Source organism: Neomonachus schauinslandi, chromosome 5, assembly GCF_002201575.2.
Source record: "Neomonachus schauinslandi chromosome 5, ASM220157v2, whole genome shotgun sequence".
NCBI classification, from domain to species: domain Eukaryota; kingdom Metazoa; phylum Chordata; class Mammalia; order Carnivora; family Phocidae; genus Neomonachus; species Neomonachus schauinslandi.
This window is the reverse complement of record NC_058407.1, coordinates 161764532-161783279: the sequence shown is the minus strand read 5'-3', so window position 1 is coordinate 161783279 and position 18748 is coordinate 161764532. Positions and strand designations below refer to the sequence as shown.

The following is an 18748-nucleotide window of genomic DNA, read 5'->3' as shown; positions in this document are numbered from 1 at the left end:
ATTGAAATGTGAGTTCAACCACTTTGGAAAACTATTCATAATATCTACTAAAGCTCAACACATGCTTAAGCAATTCCACTCCAAGGTGTACACACAAGAAAAATGAGTGTTATGTCCAAAGACTGTACATGAGGTTCACAGCACTGACTTCATAGGAGCAAAAACAATAGCAAAAAACTAGAAACACTCGGGGCGTCTGGGTGGCTCAGTTGGTTAAGCGACTGCCTTCGGCTCAGGTCATGATCCTGGAGTCCCGGGATCGAGTCCCTTATCGGGCTCCTTGCTCAGCAGGGGGTCTGCTTCTTCCTCTGACCCTCCCCCCTCTCATGTGCTCTCTCTCTCTCATTCTCTCTCTCAAATAAATAAATAAAATCTTTAAAAAAAAAAAAAATTAGAAACACTCCATATGTCCATTGACAAGTGAATGAATAAATAGTGGCCTATTTATACAATGGAATAGATTCAGCAAGAAATAAAGTATTGGTTCACACAAAAACATGGAAAAACCTCAATAATTATGCCAAATGAATGAAGCCAGATCAAAAGGAGAATATAATGCATAACTATATTAAATTCTAGAAAATATAAATTTATATACACAGACAGAAAGCAAATCAGTGGTTTCCTGGAGATAGGAATAAAAAGACAGATGGACTACAAAGAAGCAAAAGGAAATTTTGGGTGTTCATTATCTTGATTTTGATGATGGTTTCACTAGTATATACAAACGTCAAAACTCATCAAAATGTATGCTCCACATACAATTTCTTATATGTTGATTATACTTCAAATAATGTTGGAAATATTTTAACTAAAAAAAAGGAGACGGGCGAGGGAAGGGAGGGGCGACCCGGGAGTCACCTAGAAAAGTTCCCACCAGCCAAACTGTGAAAATTTAGGATCAATAAAGAAAATGACTGTGATGGGCTGAATTGATGAAAATATCATAATCATATTCCAATACAGAGAAGAAAATTTGTTACCATTCGAGGCAGCTAGTAAAATAACATCGACTTTGAGAACTGGTACCTAAAGTGAATTAAGCATTTATCCTAACTTGCCAATAGGAACTATATTTCAGAGTAACCAAATATCCACAGTTAATAATAAAAAAAAAAAAAATTCTTCTTTACAGACTAATGATAGCTAATAAACACAGAAGAAATAACAGAATTGAAAATATTATTTTACAAAGCCTAAATATGTATTCTCTCAGACAAGCACTATCAAATGGTGTTCCAAAAAAAAATGCAAACAGTAGCTTAATGAAGTTAAGAGAAGGCTGGGTTTTCTTCTTACTTACTTACTTATTTATCCACTAAAATTAACATACTATGCTATATTAGTTTCAGGTATACACTACTGCGATTCGTCAGTGATTACTCAGTGCTCATCACATTAAGTACTTTTAATCCCCTTCTCCTATGTCACCCACCTCCCCTCTAGCAACCAATCCATTCTCTGTATTTAAGTGTCTGTTTTTTTGTTTCCCTCTTTCCCTGTTTTGCTACTTAAATTCTCTATGAGTGAAATCATATGGTATTTCTCTTTCTCAGACGCACTTATTTGACTTAGCATAATACCCTCTAGATCCATCCATTTTGTTGCAAGTGGCAAGATTTCATTTTTTATGGCTAATATTCCGTTGTAGATATACATCACAATCTTCTTTATCTATTCATCTGTGGATGGACACTCGGGCTACTTCCATAATTTGCCTATTCTAAATAACGCTGTAATAAAAACAACGTGCATACATCTTTTCAAATTAGTGTTTTTGTATTCTTTGGGTAAATACCCAGTAGTGCAATTACTGGATCGTACAGTAATTCTATTTTTAATTTTTTGAAGAACCTCCATACTGTCTTCCACAGTGGCTGCACCACTTTGCATTCCCACCAACACTGCACAAGGATTCCCTTTTTCTCTACATCCTTGCCAACACTTGCTGTTTCTTGTGTTTTTGATTTTAACCATTTTGACAAGTGTGAAGTGATATCTCACTGTGGTTTTGACTGTATTTCCCTGATGATGAGTAATGTTGAGCATCTTTTCATGTATCTGTTGCCCATCTGGACGTTTTCTTTGCAGAAATGTCTGTTCATGTCTTCTGCCTAATTTTTAATTGGATTATTTGGGGATTTGTTTAAGTTCTTTATATATTTGGGATACCAACCCTTTATCAATCAGATATATCATTTGCAAATTTCTACCATTCAGTAAGCTGCCTTCTAATTTTGTTGATTGCTTCCTTTGCTATACAGAAACTTTTTTTGTGTTTTTTTTTTAAGATTTTATGTATTTGAGAGAGAGTGGGGGCGGGGGAGAGCACATGAACAGGTGTGAGGGGCAGAGGGAGAGGGACAAGCAGACTCCCTGCTGAACAGGGAGCCCGAAGCAGGGCTCGATCCCACAACCCTAAGATCATGACCTAAGCTGAAGGCAGATGCTTAATCAACTGAGCCCACCCAGGCGCCCCAGAAACTTTTTATTTTGATGTCATCTCAATAGTTTATTTTTGCTTTTGTTTCCCTTGCTCAGGAGACCTGTCTAGAAAGATGTTGCTATGGTCAATGTCTGAGAAACTACTGCCTATGCTCTCCTCTGGGATTTTTATGGTTTTAGGACTCACATTTAGGTCTTTCATCCATTTTGAGTTTACTTTTATGTGTGGTAAAAGAAAAGTAGTAGTCCAGTTTCATTCTTTTGCATGTAGCTGTCCAGTTTTCCCCACACCATTTGTTGACGAGACTTTTTCCCACTGCATATTCTTACATCCTTTGTTGTAGATTAATTGACCAAAATATCATGGGTTTATTTCTGGGCTTTCTATTCTGTTCCATTGATCTGTATGGCTATTTTTGTGCCAGTACCATACTGTTTTGATGTAGTATGTCTTGAAATCTGGGACTGTGATACTTCCAGTTCTGTTTTTCTTTTTCAAGATTACTTTGGCTATTCAGGGTCTTCTGTGGTTCCATACAAATCTTAAGATTATTTGTCCTAGTTCTGTAAAAAATGCTATTGGAATTTGACAGGGAATAAATCTGTACATTGCATTAAATCTACAGATCACTTTGGGTGGTATGGACATTTTAATAATATTCGTTTTCCCAACACATGAACACGGAGTATCTTTCCATTTGTTTATGTTATCTTCAATTTATTTCATCAATATTTTATAGTTTTCAGAATACAGGTCTTTTACCTCTTCAGTTAAGTTTATTCCTAGGTATTTTATTGTTTTAGGTACAATTGTAAATGGGATTATTTTCCTAATTTCTCTACTTCATTATTAGTATGGAACTGGATGTTTTAATAATTCCAAAGTAAAGTTCTAGCAGCAAAGAGAAAAACAACTAGACAAAAAAGAGAACAGACTGTCATTATCCTGTTTCAATGGTGAGTATTAGCATCATTAATGGTGGGTCAACGAGATTATCAAGTCTAATGATATAACACAACATACATTAATGAATGCAATCAATTTGACCTATACTATATAATACAAAAATGTTTCAATGTAACTTTCAATGTGACTTCTCCTTTACAAGAAAATATTAGGAATAAAGAAATAGGCTCATCAGACAAACTAATTTTTATTCTATTTTTTTAAAGATTTTATTTATTTATTTGACAGAGAGAGAGCACAAGCAGTGGGAGCAGAAGAGGGAGAGGGAGAAGCAGGCTCTCTGCTGAGCAGGGAGCCCAATGCGGGGCTGGATCCCAGGACCCTGGGATCATGACCTGAGCCGAAGGCAGATGCTTAACCAACTGAGCCACTCAGGCGCCTCCAGACAAACTAATTTTTAAACGAAAGACTGTAATAAGAGATGAAGAAGGACACTATATTATGATAAAAGGGTTTATCCAACAAGAAGATCTAACAATTGTAAATATTTATGCCCCTAACTTGGAAGCAGCCAAATATATAAACCAATTAATAACAAAATTAAAGAAACTCATTGATAATAATACAGTAATAGTAGGGGACTTTAACAGATCACATAAGCAGAAGATCAATAAGGAAATAAGGGCTTTGAATGACACACTGGATCAAATGGAGTTAACAGTTATGTTCAGAGCATTTCATCCTAAAGCAGCAGAATATATATTCTTCTCAAGTGCTCACGGGACATTCTCCAGAACAGATCACATACTGGGTCACAAATCAGGTCTCAACTGGTACAAAAAGACTGAGATCATATTAATTTTCAGACTAAAATGCTATATTTTCAGACTACAAAAATGCTATAAAATCTGAAGTCAACGACAAGAAAAAATTTGGAAGGACCACAAACACATCGAGGTTAAAGAACATCCTACTGAAGAATGAATGGGTCAACAGGAAATTAAAGAATTTAAAAAACACATGGAAGCAAATGAAAATGAAAACACAACAGGTCAAAATCAAAGGTCAACAAAGGCAATCCTAAGAGGGAAGGATATAGCAATACAAGCCTTCCTCAAGAAACAAGAAAAGTCTTAAATATACAACCTACCTTACACCTAAAAGAGCTAGAAAAAGAACAGCAAATAAAGACTAAATCCACCAGAAGAGAAATAATAAAGATTAAAGCAAAAGTTAATGATACAGAAATAAAAAAAAAAAAACCAACAGAACAGATCAATAAAACTAGGAACTGGTTCTCTAAAAGAATTAATAAGGGGCACCTGGGTGGCTCAGTCGTTAAGCATCTGCCTTCAGCTCGGGTCACGATCCCAGGGTCCTGGGATCAAGCCCCACATCGGGCTCCCTGCTCGGCGGGAAGCCTGCTTCTCCCTCTCCCACTCCCCCGCTTGTGTTCCCTCTCTCGTTGTCTCTCTCTCTGTCAAATAAATAAAATCTTTAAAAAAAAAAATTAGTAAGATTGATAAACCCCTAACCAGCCTTATCAAAAGTAAAGAGAAAGGACCCAAATAAATAAAATCATAAATGAAAAAGGACAGAACACAACTAATGCCAAAGAAATACAAACAATTCTAAGAGAATATCACGAGCAATTATATGCCAACAAACTGGGCAATCTGGAAGAAACGGATAAATTCCTAGAAACATATAAACTACCAAAACTGGAAGAGGAAGAAACAGAAAATTTGAAAAGACCCATAACCAGCAAAGAAGTTGAATCAGTAATTAAAAATCTCCCTACAAACAAGAGTCCAGGGCCAGATGGCTTCCCAGGGGAATTCTGCCAAACATTTAAAAAAGAATTAATACCTATTCTTCTGAAGCTGTTCCAAAAAATAGAAATGGAAGCAAAACTTCCAAACTCATTCTATGAGGCCAGTATTACTTGATTCTAAAACCAGACACAGACCCCACTAAAAAGGAGAATTAGAGACCAATATCCCTGATGAACACGGATGCAAAAATTCTCAACAAGATACTAGCTAATAGGATCCAACAGTACATTAAAAGGATTATTCACAACCAAGTGGGATTTATTCCTGGGCTGCAGTGGTGGTTCAACATCCGCAAATCAATCAATGTCATACACTACATAAATAAAAGAAAGAACAAGAACCATATGATCCTCAATGGATGCAGAAAAAGCATTTAACAAAATACAGCATCCTTTCTTTTTTTTTTTTAAAGATTTTATTTATTTATTAGAGAGGGAGGGAGAGAGAAACAGCATGAGAAGGGAGAGGGTCAGAGGGAGAAGCAGGCTCCCCGCTGAGCCAGGAGCCCGATGTGGGACTCGATCCCAGGACTCCGGGATCATGACCTGAGCCGAAGGCAGTTGCTTAACCAACTAAGCCACCCAGGCGCCCACAGCGTCCTTTCTTAAATAAAAACTCTCCACCAGTTAGGGATAGAGGGAACATACCTACCTCAGTATCACAAAAGCCATACATGAAAGACCCACAGAGAATATCATCCTCAGTGGGGAAAAAAAATCCTAGAGGAGAACACAGAGCAACCTCTTTGACCTCGGCCACAGCAACTTCTTGCTAGACATGTCTCCAAAGGCAAGGGAAACAAAAGCAAAAATGAACTACTGGGACTTCATCAGGACAAAAAGCTTTTGCACAACAAAAGAAACAGTCAACAAAATTAAAAGGCAACCTATGGAATGGAAGAACATATTTGCAAATGTCTTATCAGATAAAGGGCTGGTATCCAAAATCTATAAAGAACTTATTAAACTCAACACCCAAAAAACAAATAATCCAATCAAGAAATGGGCAGAAGACATGAACAGACATTTCTCCAAAGAAGACATCCAAATGGCCAACAGACACATGAAAAAGTATTCAACATCACTCAGCATCAGGGAAATACAAATCAAAACCACAATGAGATACCACCTCACACCGGTCAGAATGGCTAAAATTAACTCAGGAAACAACAGATGTTGGCGAGGATGTGGAGAAAGGGGAACCCTCTTACACTGCTGGTGGGAATGCAAGCTGGTGCAGCCACTCTGGAAAACAGTATGGAGAGGTTCCTCAAAAAGTTAAAAATAGGGCGCCTGGGTGGCTCAGTCAGTTAAGCGACTGCCTTCAGCTCAGGTCATGAACCCAGGGTCCTGGGATCGAGTCCCACATCGGGCTCCCTACTCTGTGGGAAGCCTGCTTCTCCCTCTCCCACTCCCCCTGCTTGTGTTCCCTCTCTCGCTATGTCTCTCTCTGTCAAATAAATAAATAAAATCTTTAAAAAAAAAAAAAAAAGTTAAAAATAGAGCTACCCTACAATCCAGCAACTGCACTACTAGGTATTTATCCAAAGGATACAAAAATGCTGATTCAAAGGGGCACATGCACCCCAATGTTTATAGCAGCAATGTCCACAATAGCCAAACTATGGGAAGAGCCCAGATGTTCATCAACAGATGAATGGATAAATAAGACGTGGTATATATGTGCGTGTGGGGGGAAGGGGTTATGTGTGTGTGTGTGTATATATATGTATGTACATAGATAACACATACAATAGAACATTACACAGCCATCAAAAAGAATGAAATCTTGCCATTTGCAATGACGTGGATGGAACTAGAGGGTATTATGTTAAGTGAAATAAATCAGTCAGAGAAAGACAAATACCATATGATTTCACTCATACGTGGAATTTAAGAAACAAAACAGATGAACATAGGGGAAGGAAAGGAAAAATAAAATAAGATGAAAACAGAGAGGGAGGCAAAGCATAAGAGACTTAACTCTAGGAAACAAACTGTGGGTTGCTGGAGGGGAGAAGGGTGGGGGGATGGGGTAACTGAGTGACGGACATTAAAGGAGGGCACCTGGATGTAATGAGCACTGGGTGTTATATGCAGCTGATGAATCACTACATTCTACCCCTGAAACTTATAGTATATGTTACCTAAATTGAGTTTAAATTAAAAAAAAATTTTTAATATACCCAAAAAACAAAGAAACAACCAGATAAATCTGGAAGATTGGATATTGTGCAAAACTAGCCTAATTAAACAAGTCAGTGTCATTAAAAAAAAAAATTCTAGACATTTAAAAAAGAGACTTAACAGACATAACCAGATGAAATGTGAGGATTAACCAGTTATAATGGTCATTTGGGGCCTAATTCAGGAAATATGAATATATTCTGGGTATTAGATGAGATGAAGATTTCCTGTAAACTAGAGATTCTCTGCCAGGAAAAAACAGGTTATAAAACTGTATGATCTCATTGTATATACAGTATGAGCTCATTCAGGTTAAAATGAACATACACACACAGAAAGGTTATGTATTAAGGTGTTAGTGCTGAGCCTACGGTGGAAATATGTTTTACTTTATTTTTATTTCTCCCAATTTTCTCATTTTCTACAATGCATGGACAGTGTTTCTACAATAACAAATGATTATTTTTGAAATCAATCTGAACATACACTTGAGTGGGGTGATAAGGCCTAGGCATGACATTTGTGTTATGAATTAGAAACTGGTAACTCCTTTCAGAGAGACGCAGAAAAACAGCTTTGGAATCAAGAGTAGTCAAAGTTACTTCCCCTTTATTAGAGAAACAAGGAAAGCTTCTTTAGGGAGTTAGGAAGGATGATCAAAAGGTCTAGAACTGCACTATCCAATACAGTAGCTACTAGCCATGTGTGGCTATTTAAGTTTAAATGAATTAAAATTAAATAAAATGTAAGATTCAATTCTTTAGTCACACCAGCCACATTTCAAGTGTTGGAAAGCCACAAGTGGTTAGTAGCTGTATTAGTTACATGGTCACGCGGGTATTCGGTTAGGTATCGAGAATCAGGTTAGGTGTTAGGTATATGGTGAGTACACTGTACTGTATAGTGCAGATACAGAACACTCCCATCACCGCAGAAAAGTCCTACTGAAGACAGCTAAAGAGGGCGATGTAGGTGTGTCTCCTCTCACAGTCCCAGAAGACTACTCACGCCATTACTGCCTTCCATCCCTTCAACACTGACTCCAGTATACAGGCTCCCAAGGGAAGAACGCTTCCACCAGACTCCAGAGGAACTGTGTTAATGGACAATACTCCATAATGGTTCTGCACCTCTTACATCAGCTTTAGTGGCAGGCTATGTTTTCAGGGATGTCTGTAGAGCAAACAGCCTTGGAAGACAGAGTATCTCCCTCCAGGGTAGAAGGCAGATTTGTTTCCTGTCCAGCATAATAAAGACAATGTCTATCCCCCAGCTAACAGTTGGGCAGGTTTGCAAACAACCCTCTGGTAAGGCTGGGGATTTCCTAACCTGGGGTTCCTCAGCTATAACATAAACCCACCGTGCGTCCAGCATTCCCTTGGGCCCACTTCCACATCACCCTCGTAGCATTTGGGGAACAAGGGAACCCACATGAACATAACATTCAAGCTGCCCGCTGTGCTTTGCCTTTGGCCCAGGAGCTCAGGGTCCTCTGCCAACATCTATGAAACTCTGCCAGGCTAACTTGTGAGCTTATAAGTAAGACAGAGTAGCATACTCGCCACAGTTTTTAAAAGTTAACACAATCACCTGGCTCCTTTGAGCTCCTCATGCCATAAAAACAAGATTTTTGTCAGGAACCAAGGGGATCTCTGGGGCATCTCTTGGGACTCACAGACAATAGGTAAAAGTTAAGAGAAGAATGCAGGAGGGCCCACTGCTGGCTCAAACTCTTCACTGGCATACTGGATCACCCAGCCATCCTATCAGGCATTCACTGAGCACAAAGGAAATGTGACCTGCCTAGTGGAAGAAGAAAATTATAAATACCAACCATGATGGGTGACCAGGTGCAAATGAGGATGGTTGTTATCTAGGCATATTATCTTTCACCTCTCCTCCAACTACTTATGGAAGATGGGTCGGTGATAGGTAACCTTATAATTTCATCCTTAGGTACAGGATCAAAAGAGTGTTCTCCCTTCTAAAGGAATAGAATGAATGAACAGATCCTCCCTTGCATGAGTAGCAGCTGCAACAGATTAGGCAGAAGTAAATGTTTTGTTCCTATTATTGTTTGAAAAAGTAACTATAGGGAGAAGGGTGTATATTGATGCTGAATATGCAGAGAGGTAGACTGTGCTGTGAATACTTGGTCCCGTGCCTGCTCGTCTAAGCAGGGGCTAGACCACACTAGACCAGCACCACACTTCTCAGACTCCCTTGTCTGCAGGAACTCCACCAAGGAGAGGCACTTATGCAAGATTTAAAGACAAAAAAGGAGAGACTATGACTCCTCTCTGGCAGCAGCCGGCAGACACAGGGCATACCATAAACATCGAGTCGGCAGCGGCTTCCAAGCGGGCTCCTGGGGAACATTCGCTTTAATGCTGCGGCAGCTCAGGTCACTCGAAGCCGTGTCCTGTCCTCAGAGCCAGAAGCAGTTCTCTCTGACCCTCACTACCGCAGGCTTTTCAATGGCTTTGTAAGTGTTGAGTTAATTTACTTTATTAAATCTGTTCTTGCTAAAATACCCAGGGTGGTTTCTGTTTTCCTGACCGACAGACCGACACAGAGGGTAGGATTTGGTCAGGTGGAGATTACAGTGGGGAAGAGAAGCAGCCCACAATGCATGAAGGTTGCAAGAGAAGAAAAAAGTTGAACAAATGGGTCAAAACCATACTAAGTAGGTTCTTTCTTGGGTTCAGATTTATTCTATTAATTCTTTGATCCAATAAATGTTTACCAAGCAATTATTACACACCAGGCTCTACTCTTGGTATTGGAAAGAAAAACAAAGACTCTTAGGTTGGGGAAGGACTGCGAGGAAAAGAAGGGAGAAGGATCATAAAAAAAGGGATAATCTAGTAAATGGCAGTAAGTGCTCCTGGGAAATTGCAAGCAGCGCAAGCCACTCTGACAGAAGCTCTCTGAGCAGAGATCTAAGAGAGCAGAGAGAGACCAGAAAGCTAGGGAGGAGCTTGAGCTCAGTGCATTCAGGGGATAGCAGAAAGGCTAGCATGGCTGGACTGAAGCACTGAAGACCAGATCACACAGGGCTTTGGAGGCCATAGGAAAGACTTAAACTCTTATTCTGGTGAGATGGGAACCCCTGGAAATTCTGAGTAAAAAGTGACAGGATCTGATCTATCTGGCTGCTGTGTAGGGAACATACAAGAGTGGAACCAGGAAAAGCACTTAGATCACTGAAATAATATAAGGAACATAGGACAGTGACTTGGACCAAGGCGTAACAGTATAAGCGGTGACAAGTAGTCACATTCTGGATATATCTGAAAAGAAAATTTGCTTGTGGACAAGATGTGGGAGTAGGAAAAAGAAAAAACAGGAGAATAAAAATGACTCCCAGGTTTTTGACCTGAGCAAATGACAGAATTGCCATTAACTGACAGTAAAGACTGAAGGGAACAGATTCAGGGGTGAAAATCAGGAATTGAGTTTCTGATATGTTAAATTCAAGATGCCTATTACACTCAAATAGATATGTTAAGTAAGAAGTAATGAAGAGCCACCATAAGCTTCTGAGAAGGGAGTAGCTAGAAGAGAAGTAAGACTTCTCTTACTTCTCTGAAGAGAAGAGACTTCAGAGACTAACCTAGTTAATGTCTGATAAATTGGGTAGGCGAGGCAGAGTAGGGGGGTTCACCGGAAGCTGGTACTAGAGGGGAAAAAAAGTAGCTGCAATGTTCAAGAGAACAACCTGAACTTGGGAGGGTAGCAATGAAAATGGACTGGGGCAGAGGTTCTCAATGGAGCCAACGCCACTCGATGGGGGTATGGAAATCTGTGGAAATATTTTTGTTATTGAGATGGTTGGGAGGCACTTCTAACAACAAGCAAGTGGGGCCAAGGGTTTCACATCTCCTGTAGTGCTCAGGATAAATCCCATGAAAAATAAAAGGCGGGGGGAGGGGGAGTCTCTACTTCCTTTCAAATGACTCACCAGACCTCCATACTTGTAAAAAATCTGATTATAATTATCTGAACCCATATTCCAACTTCATTTTTTTTTAAAGATTTTTTATTTATTTATTTGAGAGAGAGAGAATGAGAGAGAGCACATGAGAGGGGGGAGGGTCAGAGGGAGAAGCAGACTCCCCGCCGAGCAGGGAGCCCGATGCGGGACTCGATCCAGGGACTCCAGGATCATGACCTGAGCTGAAGGCAGTCGCCCAACCAACTGAGCCACCCAGGCGCCCCTCCAACTTCATTTTGCTAATAAAGTATTTTCTGTACAATTTTACCACACACTGAATTTTCCAGGAATGCAGCTACCACGTAAATTAAGAAAAGAGAACACTCTCTTTTATACAGAACTCTCTCCAAGAAATTTCACCATTTTGAAAAACCATGGCACAGAAAATAATGCTGTTTTCTAATATTTAAGTCACCAGCAAAATGCCTGCATCTGTGTTATATTTGTAGGTATCACCTACAAATACATTACAGGAGAGATTCAAACAAAAGTTAAGAGAAGAATGCAGGAGGGCCCACTGCTGGCTCAAACTCTTCACTGGCATACTGGATCACCCAACCATCCTATCAGGCATTCACTGAGCACAAAGGAAATGTGACCTGCCTAGTGGAAGAAGAAAATTATAAATACCAACCATGATGGGTGACCAGGTGCAAATGAGGATGGCTGTTATCTAGGCATATTATCTTTCACCTCTCCTCCAACTACTTATGGAAGATGGGTCGATGATAGGTAACCTTATAATTTTGGTAGGTATTTAGGTATACCTAAACAGACATACGAAATGCAGGATTCTCATAAATCAAAGCTGTTTTAAAATTGTGACAGTCATTCTATATATTGTTAGTTTTTATAGCATAAGGACAAGATATCTATCTTGCAATAATTATCTGAAATTGAATTCGTTTTGGGGGGGTTGCCTGCCATTTTAAAATCTTCCTCTGAGCCTGTCACCAGAGGTTCAGCACACTTCTCTTGGCCACTCTTACTACCATTTCTGCTTCTAACTCATCCTCTGTTCCTACTGTCACTTAAAGGATTTTGTTACAAATGAGACACAGAATGTGGCTCTCAACAGATGTGGAATTTCAAGGCAGGAATTTTTTATGACAATTCGTCTCCACTCCTCCCAAATTACAACAAAGAAAATTTTTCTTTCTCAACACTTATAAATGAGATACCACTCATTTACAAGTATATCTTGATTTTTCATTGTTCCAATTTAATAGTCTATAATTGTTTAGTACGTTAGCCCTATTTCAATAGGGTCATTTCCCTCGTTCCGTTATTATAGCTAAATAAGTCTGGCTTGCTATTACCTCTTGTACAGAATAACTTCTAATCTGTTCCTCTCTTAACTATAAACTTGTCCATTACAAGCAGGTGGAAGTAGTTCCTATTTCACTATGCCTTCTAATGCAGTAGTGCCTAAGCATCTTGTACAGAAATGCAAGCTATTTTAATATAAAGTACTTCCTTTTTTCTCTCCTTACATTACAGCTAGAGCAGAACACTGACTTTCTTAATTACATATGTGAAATTATATTTGTAAATCTGTGAATTTAATCTAGAACAGTAAAACGGAGGTTAAAAAACACTGGTTATAAGCAGCAGGCATTGAGTCTGACATTACCGAAAATCACTGGATTGGAAGAGACAAATACTGGATGTTAAAAGGGTTTATTAAAAAAAAAAAAAGACAGTTGAGCACAAAAAACAGGCTGAATGACAGAAGGTGCCAGAAGTGTCATCAGAATGTTCACGCCCCTAAGGGTGAAGGCAGAAAAACAGCAAAGAAAAGAAGGAAAAAGAGTTTCTCAAATATTCACAAACAACAGCAACAGGACTAGGGAGCAGACAGCACTAAAAGAATGCGCAGGGGAATGCTGAGAAGCTGGGATATTCTGAGAACAACAGGGGCTGGAGCAGTGGGCTCCCTGTTAAGGAGGGTCACCAACGGCACTGAAGCACCAAGCAATGGTCAACTACGGGTTCCGGCACCGAGGGCAGGGCCGTTCCAGGAGGGAGAGGAAGACAAAAGGCGGTTTCTTTGCCCCATACAAGAAGAGGCAGCAGTCATGATAGACAGGACACACAGAAATGCAACGTGAAAGACAGACATTAGGAGGTAGTAGTGTGAACTGAGGGTAGAAATTTTTAAGAACAGGAATAAAGAATGTAAAAAAGTCAAGTCTGCCTGGAGAAGAAAATTTGGTTTATTTAGAACGGCCAGGTTTGAGCTAACCAAAACCACAAGAATAGATCTTTGTGGAGAATATTCTTTATGGGGACAGGACAGGTTGAGAAAAGGCCTGGAAGACAGCAGTGGAGGTCCTGTGACACCAGAAGCCAAGATACCAGAGGCCTACAGCAACTCAGCTCCTGGCAGCTTGGCCGCCAACAGCAGCGGGAAAGTTAAACCATACATGTGATAAAGAACTAGTATCCAGGGGCACCTGGGTGGCTCAGGCAGTTAAGCTTCTGCCTTCGGATCAGGTCATGATCCCAGGGTCCCACGATCGAGCCCCTCATGCATCGGGCTCCCTGCACAGTGGGGAGTCGGCTTCCTCCTCTGTCCTTCCCCCTCCTTGCTCATGCTCTCACACTCTCTCTCTCAAATAAATAAAACAAAATCTTAAAAAAAAAAAAAAAAAAGAACTAGTATCCGGAAGACATAAACAACTCTTAGAACTCAACAGTATAAAGGCAAAGAACCCAATGTTAAAACGGCCAAGGATCTGAACAGACATTTCTCCAAAGCTGATTCACAAATGGCCAATAAGTACACATAAACAGAGTCAACACTTGTCATTAAGGGAAATGCAAATGCAAATCAAAATCACTGTAAGATAACCATTTCACATACACTAGGATGGCTATAATCAAAAAGATGGAAAACATCAAATGTTAGCAGGTTGTGGAGAAACTGGGACCCTCATCCGATGCAGGTGGGAATATAAAATATAATAGTACAGCCACTTTGGAAAACAGTTTGGCAGTCCCTCAAATGATTTAAACATAGTTACCATGGGGGAGGGGGGTGGGAGGATGGCTTAGCCTGGTGATGGGTATTAAGGAGGGCACATTCTGCATGGAGCACTGGGTGTTATGCACAAACAATGAATCATGGAACACTACATCAAAAACTAATGATGTAATGTATGGTGATTAACATAGCATTATAATAAAAAAATAAAATAAAATAAAAATAATTATAGTTACCATGACCCACAAATTCCACTTGTAGGTATATAACCAAAGCACATAAAAACATGTCACACAAAAACTCGTACATATAATGATGTTCATAGAAGCATCATTCATAATATCCAAAACGTGGAAGCAAAACAAATGTCCACCAACTGATGGACAACAACAAAATGGGATATATCTATACACAGAATATTACTGGCCATAAAAAAGAAAGGAATACTGATATATATTATCACATGGATGCACCTTGAAAACATTATGCTAAGTGAGAGAAGCCACACACAAAAGGCCACATAATGTGCGAACGTCCAGGTGAGGCAAATTTATAGAGATAGTAAGTAGATTAATGGTGCTTTAAGGCTGGGAGGAGAAGGGAGAATGAAGATGGACTGTTACTGGGTGCATGACTTCTTTCAGAGGGGACAAAAATGTTCTAAAGTTAGACTGTGATAATGTTTGCACAGCCCTGTGAATATGCTAAAACCCATTCAACTGTGCACTTTAAATGCGGGAGATGTATGATAGGTAAATTATATTTCAATAAAGCTGTTTAAAAATGCCATCTTATTTGGACCCATGGGATTTGAATTTATGGAAGCGACTGAGCGCCAGCCAACCTGGAGAGGCCAATGCCAATGAAAGAAGAAGACACTACTTACATTTCCCAAGACAAGGGGCACCCACACCACACAGGGTGACAGAGGAGCAGCAGGTTTGTTCAGGAGGCAGAAGGAGGAGCGAGGGGAAAGCCTAGACCTTTTATTGGGGTTTCCGCAGGAAAGGCAAGCCAGGACAGGATAAACAATGCAGGATTGGCTTGTTTGAATAATTCAGGCTATAGCACTGTCTCTGGTCGTCTGGTACCTGGCCCTGGGATAATGTAGAGCAGGGAAAATATTGGTATGGTGTGTGAGTTAGATAAGGAGGTAACTGAAGGCTAAAGATTCAGGATTGGTTGATTTGCATATGAAAGGTATACTCCAGGCAGGCTGTTGTTATCTTTAGGAATTAGCTAGCCTTGGGAGGGACAGTTTTCCCCAGGTCTGTAAGGCCCCCAAAAGCCAGAGCATCAAGAATACAGAAAATAAGAAAATATAGTTAATCTAACTGGCCCTGTGATGAATGGATGCCAAATAGACAAATACAGAATCTGAGGAAATAGAACAAATATATACAATAGAAATTCACAGGCTGATTCTAAAATTTATATGGAAATGCAAAAGACCCAGATGAGTGGAAACTATCTTGGAAATAAAAAAAAAAAAAACAAGACAGAGAATTTACACTGCATAATTTCAGACTGATTACAAAGCCACAGTTATCAAAACACTGTGGTATTGGCATAAGGCAGACAAACAGACCAATGGAACAGAATAAGGAGTCCAGAAACAGGCCTACCCACTGACAGATGACCGATATTTTACAAAGGCCTAAAGTAATTCAATGGTAAAAGGAAATTCTTTTCAACAAATGGTGCTAAAACACCTGACGATCCACATGGGAGCCAGGTAAAGGAATGAATCTTGACCTTTATCTCACACCATTCATAAAAATCAATTCGAGATGAAATCAAAGACCTAAGCATAATAGTTAAAACTAAAGCTTCCAGGAAAAAAAAAAAAAAACCACAGAATATCTTTGTGACTCTGAGGTTGGCAAAGATTTCTTAATATATAAAAAGCACTAAACAAACAAAAAACTAAAAAAAAACCCAAAATGCACTAACCATAAAAAGACAAACTGGCCTTTATTCAAATTCAAGACTGCAAAAGATACCATTAGGGAAATGAAAAGAGGAAGCCACAGATTAGGGGAAAATATTCACAATGAATACTGGGCAAAAGACTCATTTCCACAATATATGAAGGACTCCTACAAATCAACAATATAACGTCAAACAACCTAATTTGGGCAATAGACACTACACAAATAGAACAGCCAATGTGCACATGAAAAGGCGTGCCTCATCATCAGTAGTCATCTGCAAAATGCAAATTAAAACCACAATCATACCACTTTACACTCACTAGAATGGCTAAAATTAAAAAGATTTTCAATACCACAGGATGGCGAGAAAATGTTCCAACTGGAACTTTCAGAAATTGCCAATCCAAGTATAAAATAGTACAGCCACACTAAAAACAGACTGGGAGTTTCTTACAAAGGTAAAATATATACCTACCCTATGACTTAGCATATTCCCACTTTGGGATGTACCCAAAGGAAACTGAAACATACGCTCATAACAAAGTGTCGTATAAGAAGGTTCGTGGGAGTTTTATTCGTTAATAGCCCAAAACTGAAAGCAACCCCACTGCCTTTCAACAGATTAAAAACTGTGGCACGTTCACACTATTGAATAGTACTCAGCAATAAAAATGAATAAAGTGCTGATATGTACTAACATGGATGAATCTCAGAAACATTATGTTGAGTTTAAGAATCCACTTGCAAAAAAAATACACATTATGATTCCATTCATACGAAATTCTGGAACAGGCAAAACTAAACTAGTGACAGCAACTAGAACAACTGTTTCCTGGCTGTGAGGGAGGGACTACTGGCTAAAAATGGACACAAGTGAACTCATCAGGGTGAGGAAAACGGCCAATACATATCTTAATTTGGGTGGTGGAGAAGGGTTTTTTTGTTTTTTTAATAGCTTCTGATTTCTTTTTTTTTTTTTAAGATCTTATTTATTTATTTGAGAGAGAGAATGAGAGGGGGAAGGGTCAGAGGGAGAAGCAGACTCCCTGCCGAGCAGGGAGCCCAATACCAGACTCGATCCCGGGACTCCAGGATCATGACCTGAGCCGAAGGCAGTCGCTTAACCAACTGAGCCACCCAGGCGCCCGGGTTTTTTTTTTTGTTTTTTTTTTTTTTTTACATCCATCAATATATGAACTCATTTAACAAATTCATTCAAAATCATTACACTAAATGTAAATTATTCTTTAAAATGGTAAAATTCATTGGCTGCATATCAGAGCCACACAAAAGTTGCATAAAACAGAAATGACATTTAAATAAAAATAAATACCTTTGTCCATCTGCAAAGCTTCACTCCAGAGTGGCTCCCAATCAACTGATACCCTGAACAGAAAAACAAGGAACACAAAACTGAATTGATTCAAAGCCTCATATTAAACGGTGATTAAAAAACTGTAACAAAATTCTTTTGGGGGGGGGCGCCTGGGTGGCTCAGTCATTAAGCATCTGCCTTCGGCTCAGGTCATGATCCCAGGGTCCTGGGATCGAGCCCCACATCAGGCTCCCTGCTCGGAAGGAAGCCTGCTTCTTCTTCTCCCACCCCTCTACTTGTGCTCCTGCTCTCACTATCTCTCTTCTCTGTCAAATAAATAAATAAAATCTTTAAAAAAAAAAAAATCTTTTCTTTCCTTAAATAATGGCAGGCAACAACCCAGTGGCAGAATACACTAAAAGTTTAATTCACCAGGATGATAAAACACGTTAAAATGTATATGCATCTAATAACATACACTAAAAATACAGAAGAAAACAATACGCTAATCCAAAATCATAGAAAAAAATTTTTAACATCTTTCAGTATCTAACAGATCCCACAGACAAAAACTCAGTAGATCTAAACAGCACAGTAAAGGTGACGAAGAATACATAGTACTACGCTCAACAACTACAGAATGCACGTGCTTTTGGAGGACCCAAGGAAACTTTGTGGAAAAAAAAAAAACAAATGCTGGGCCATAAAGCAAAAGCAAGTAACAATATACTTCAAACAAACAACTAGGGAACTCTCACCAGTAACCTCTGAAAAAAGATGAAGAATCAGATGAGCAAAAGAAATACTGCCCCAAGAAGTGAAAAATAAAATTCTAGGAACAGTAACCAAACATGAATTCTCAGCACCACTCCATAACCTAGCATTTAAAATTCACGAGCCACATAAGACATGAAAAGCATGGAAAAGCCATGCCAAAGTAATCACATCCTTTTTTAATAAATTAGAAGAGCAAACAAGTAGAACATTCTGATTTCAGAAAGCATTCAATAAAGTTTTTCACGAGGCTTCAAGTAATAAGCCACAATTATGAGTCTCTTGTACAAAAAGACTCTTGACTTGCAGACAAATGAGGCAAAAGGAGAAATATAGTCTGGATGATGGCATAAGTGGATCTGTGGCTGG

General features: G+C 39.2%; 1 protein-coding gene across 2 annotated transcripts in view; it reads right to left on the bottom strand.

Moving 5' to 3' along the window:
• LOC110589767 (S-adenosyl-L-methionine-dependent tRNA 4-demethylwyosine synthase TYW1) overlaps positions 1 to 18748 on the bottom strand; it is a 202148-nt gene that overhangs the window by 145436 nt on the left and 37964 nt on the right. For both annotated transcript variants that reach the window (XM_021700370.1, XM_044915126.1), the window contains exon 9: positions 17624 to 17676. In XM_021700370.1, the coding sequence (XP_021556045.1) occupies positions 17624 to 17676 (53 nt within the window). The remainder of the gene's footprint in view (positions 1 to 17623; positions 17677 to 18748) is intronic.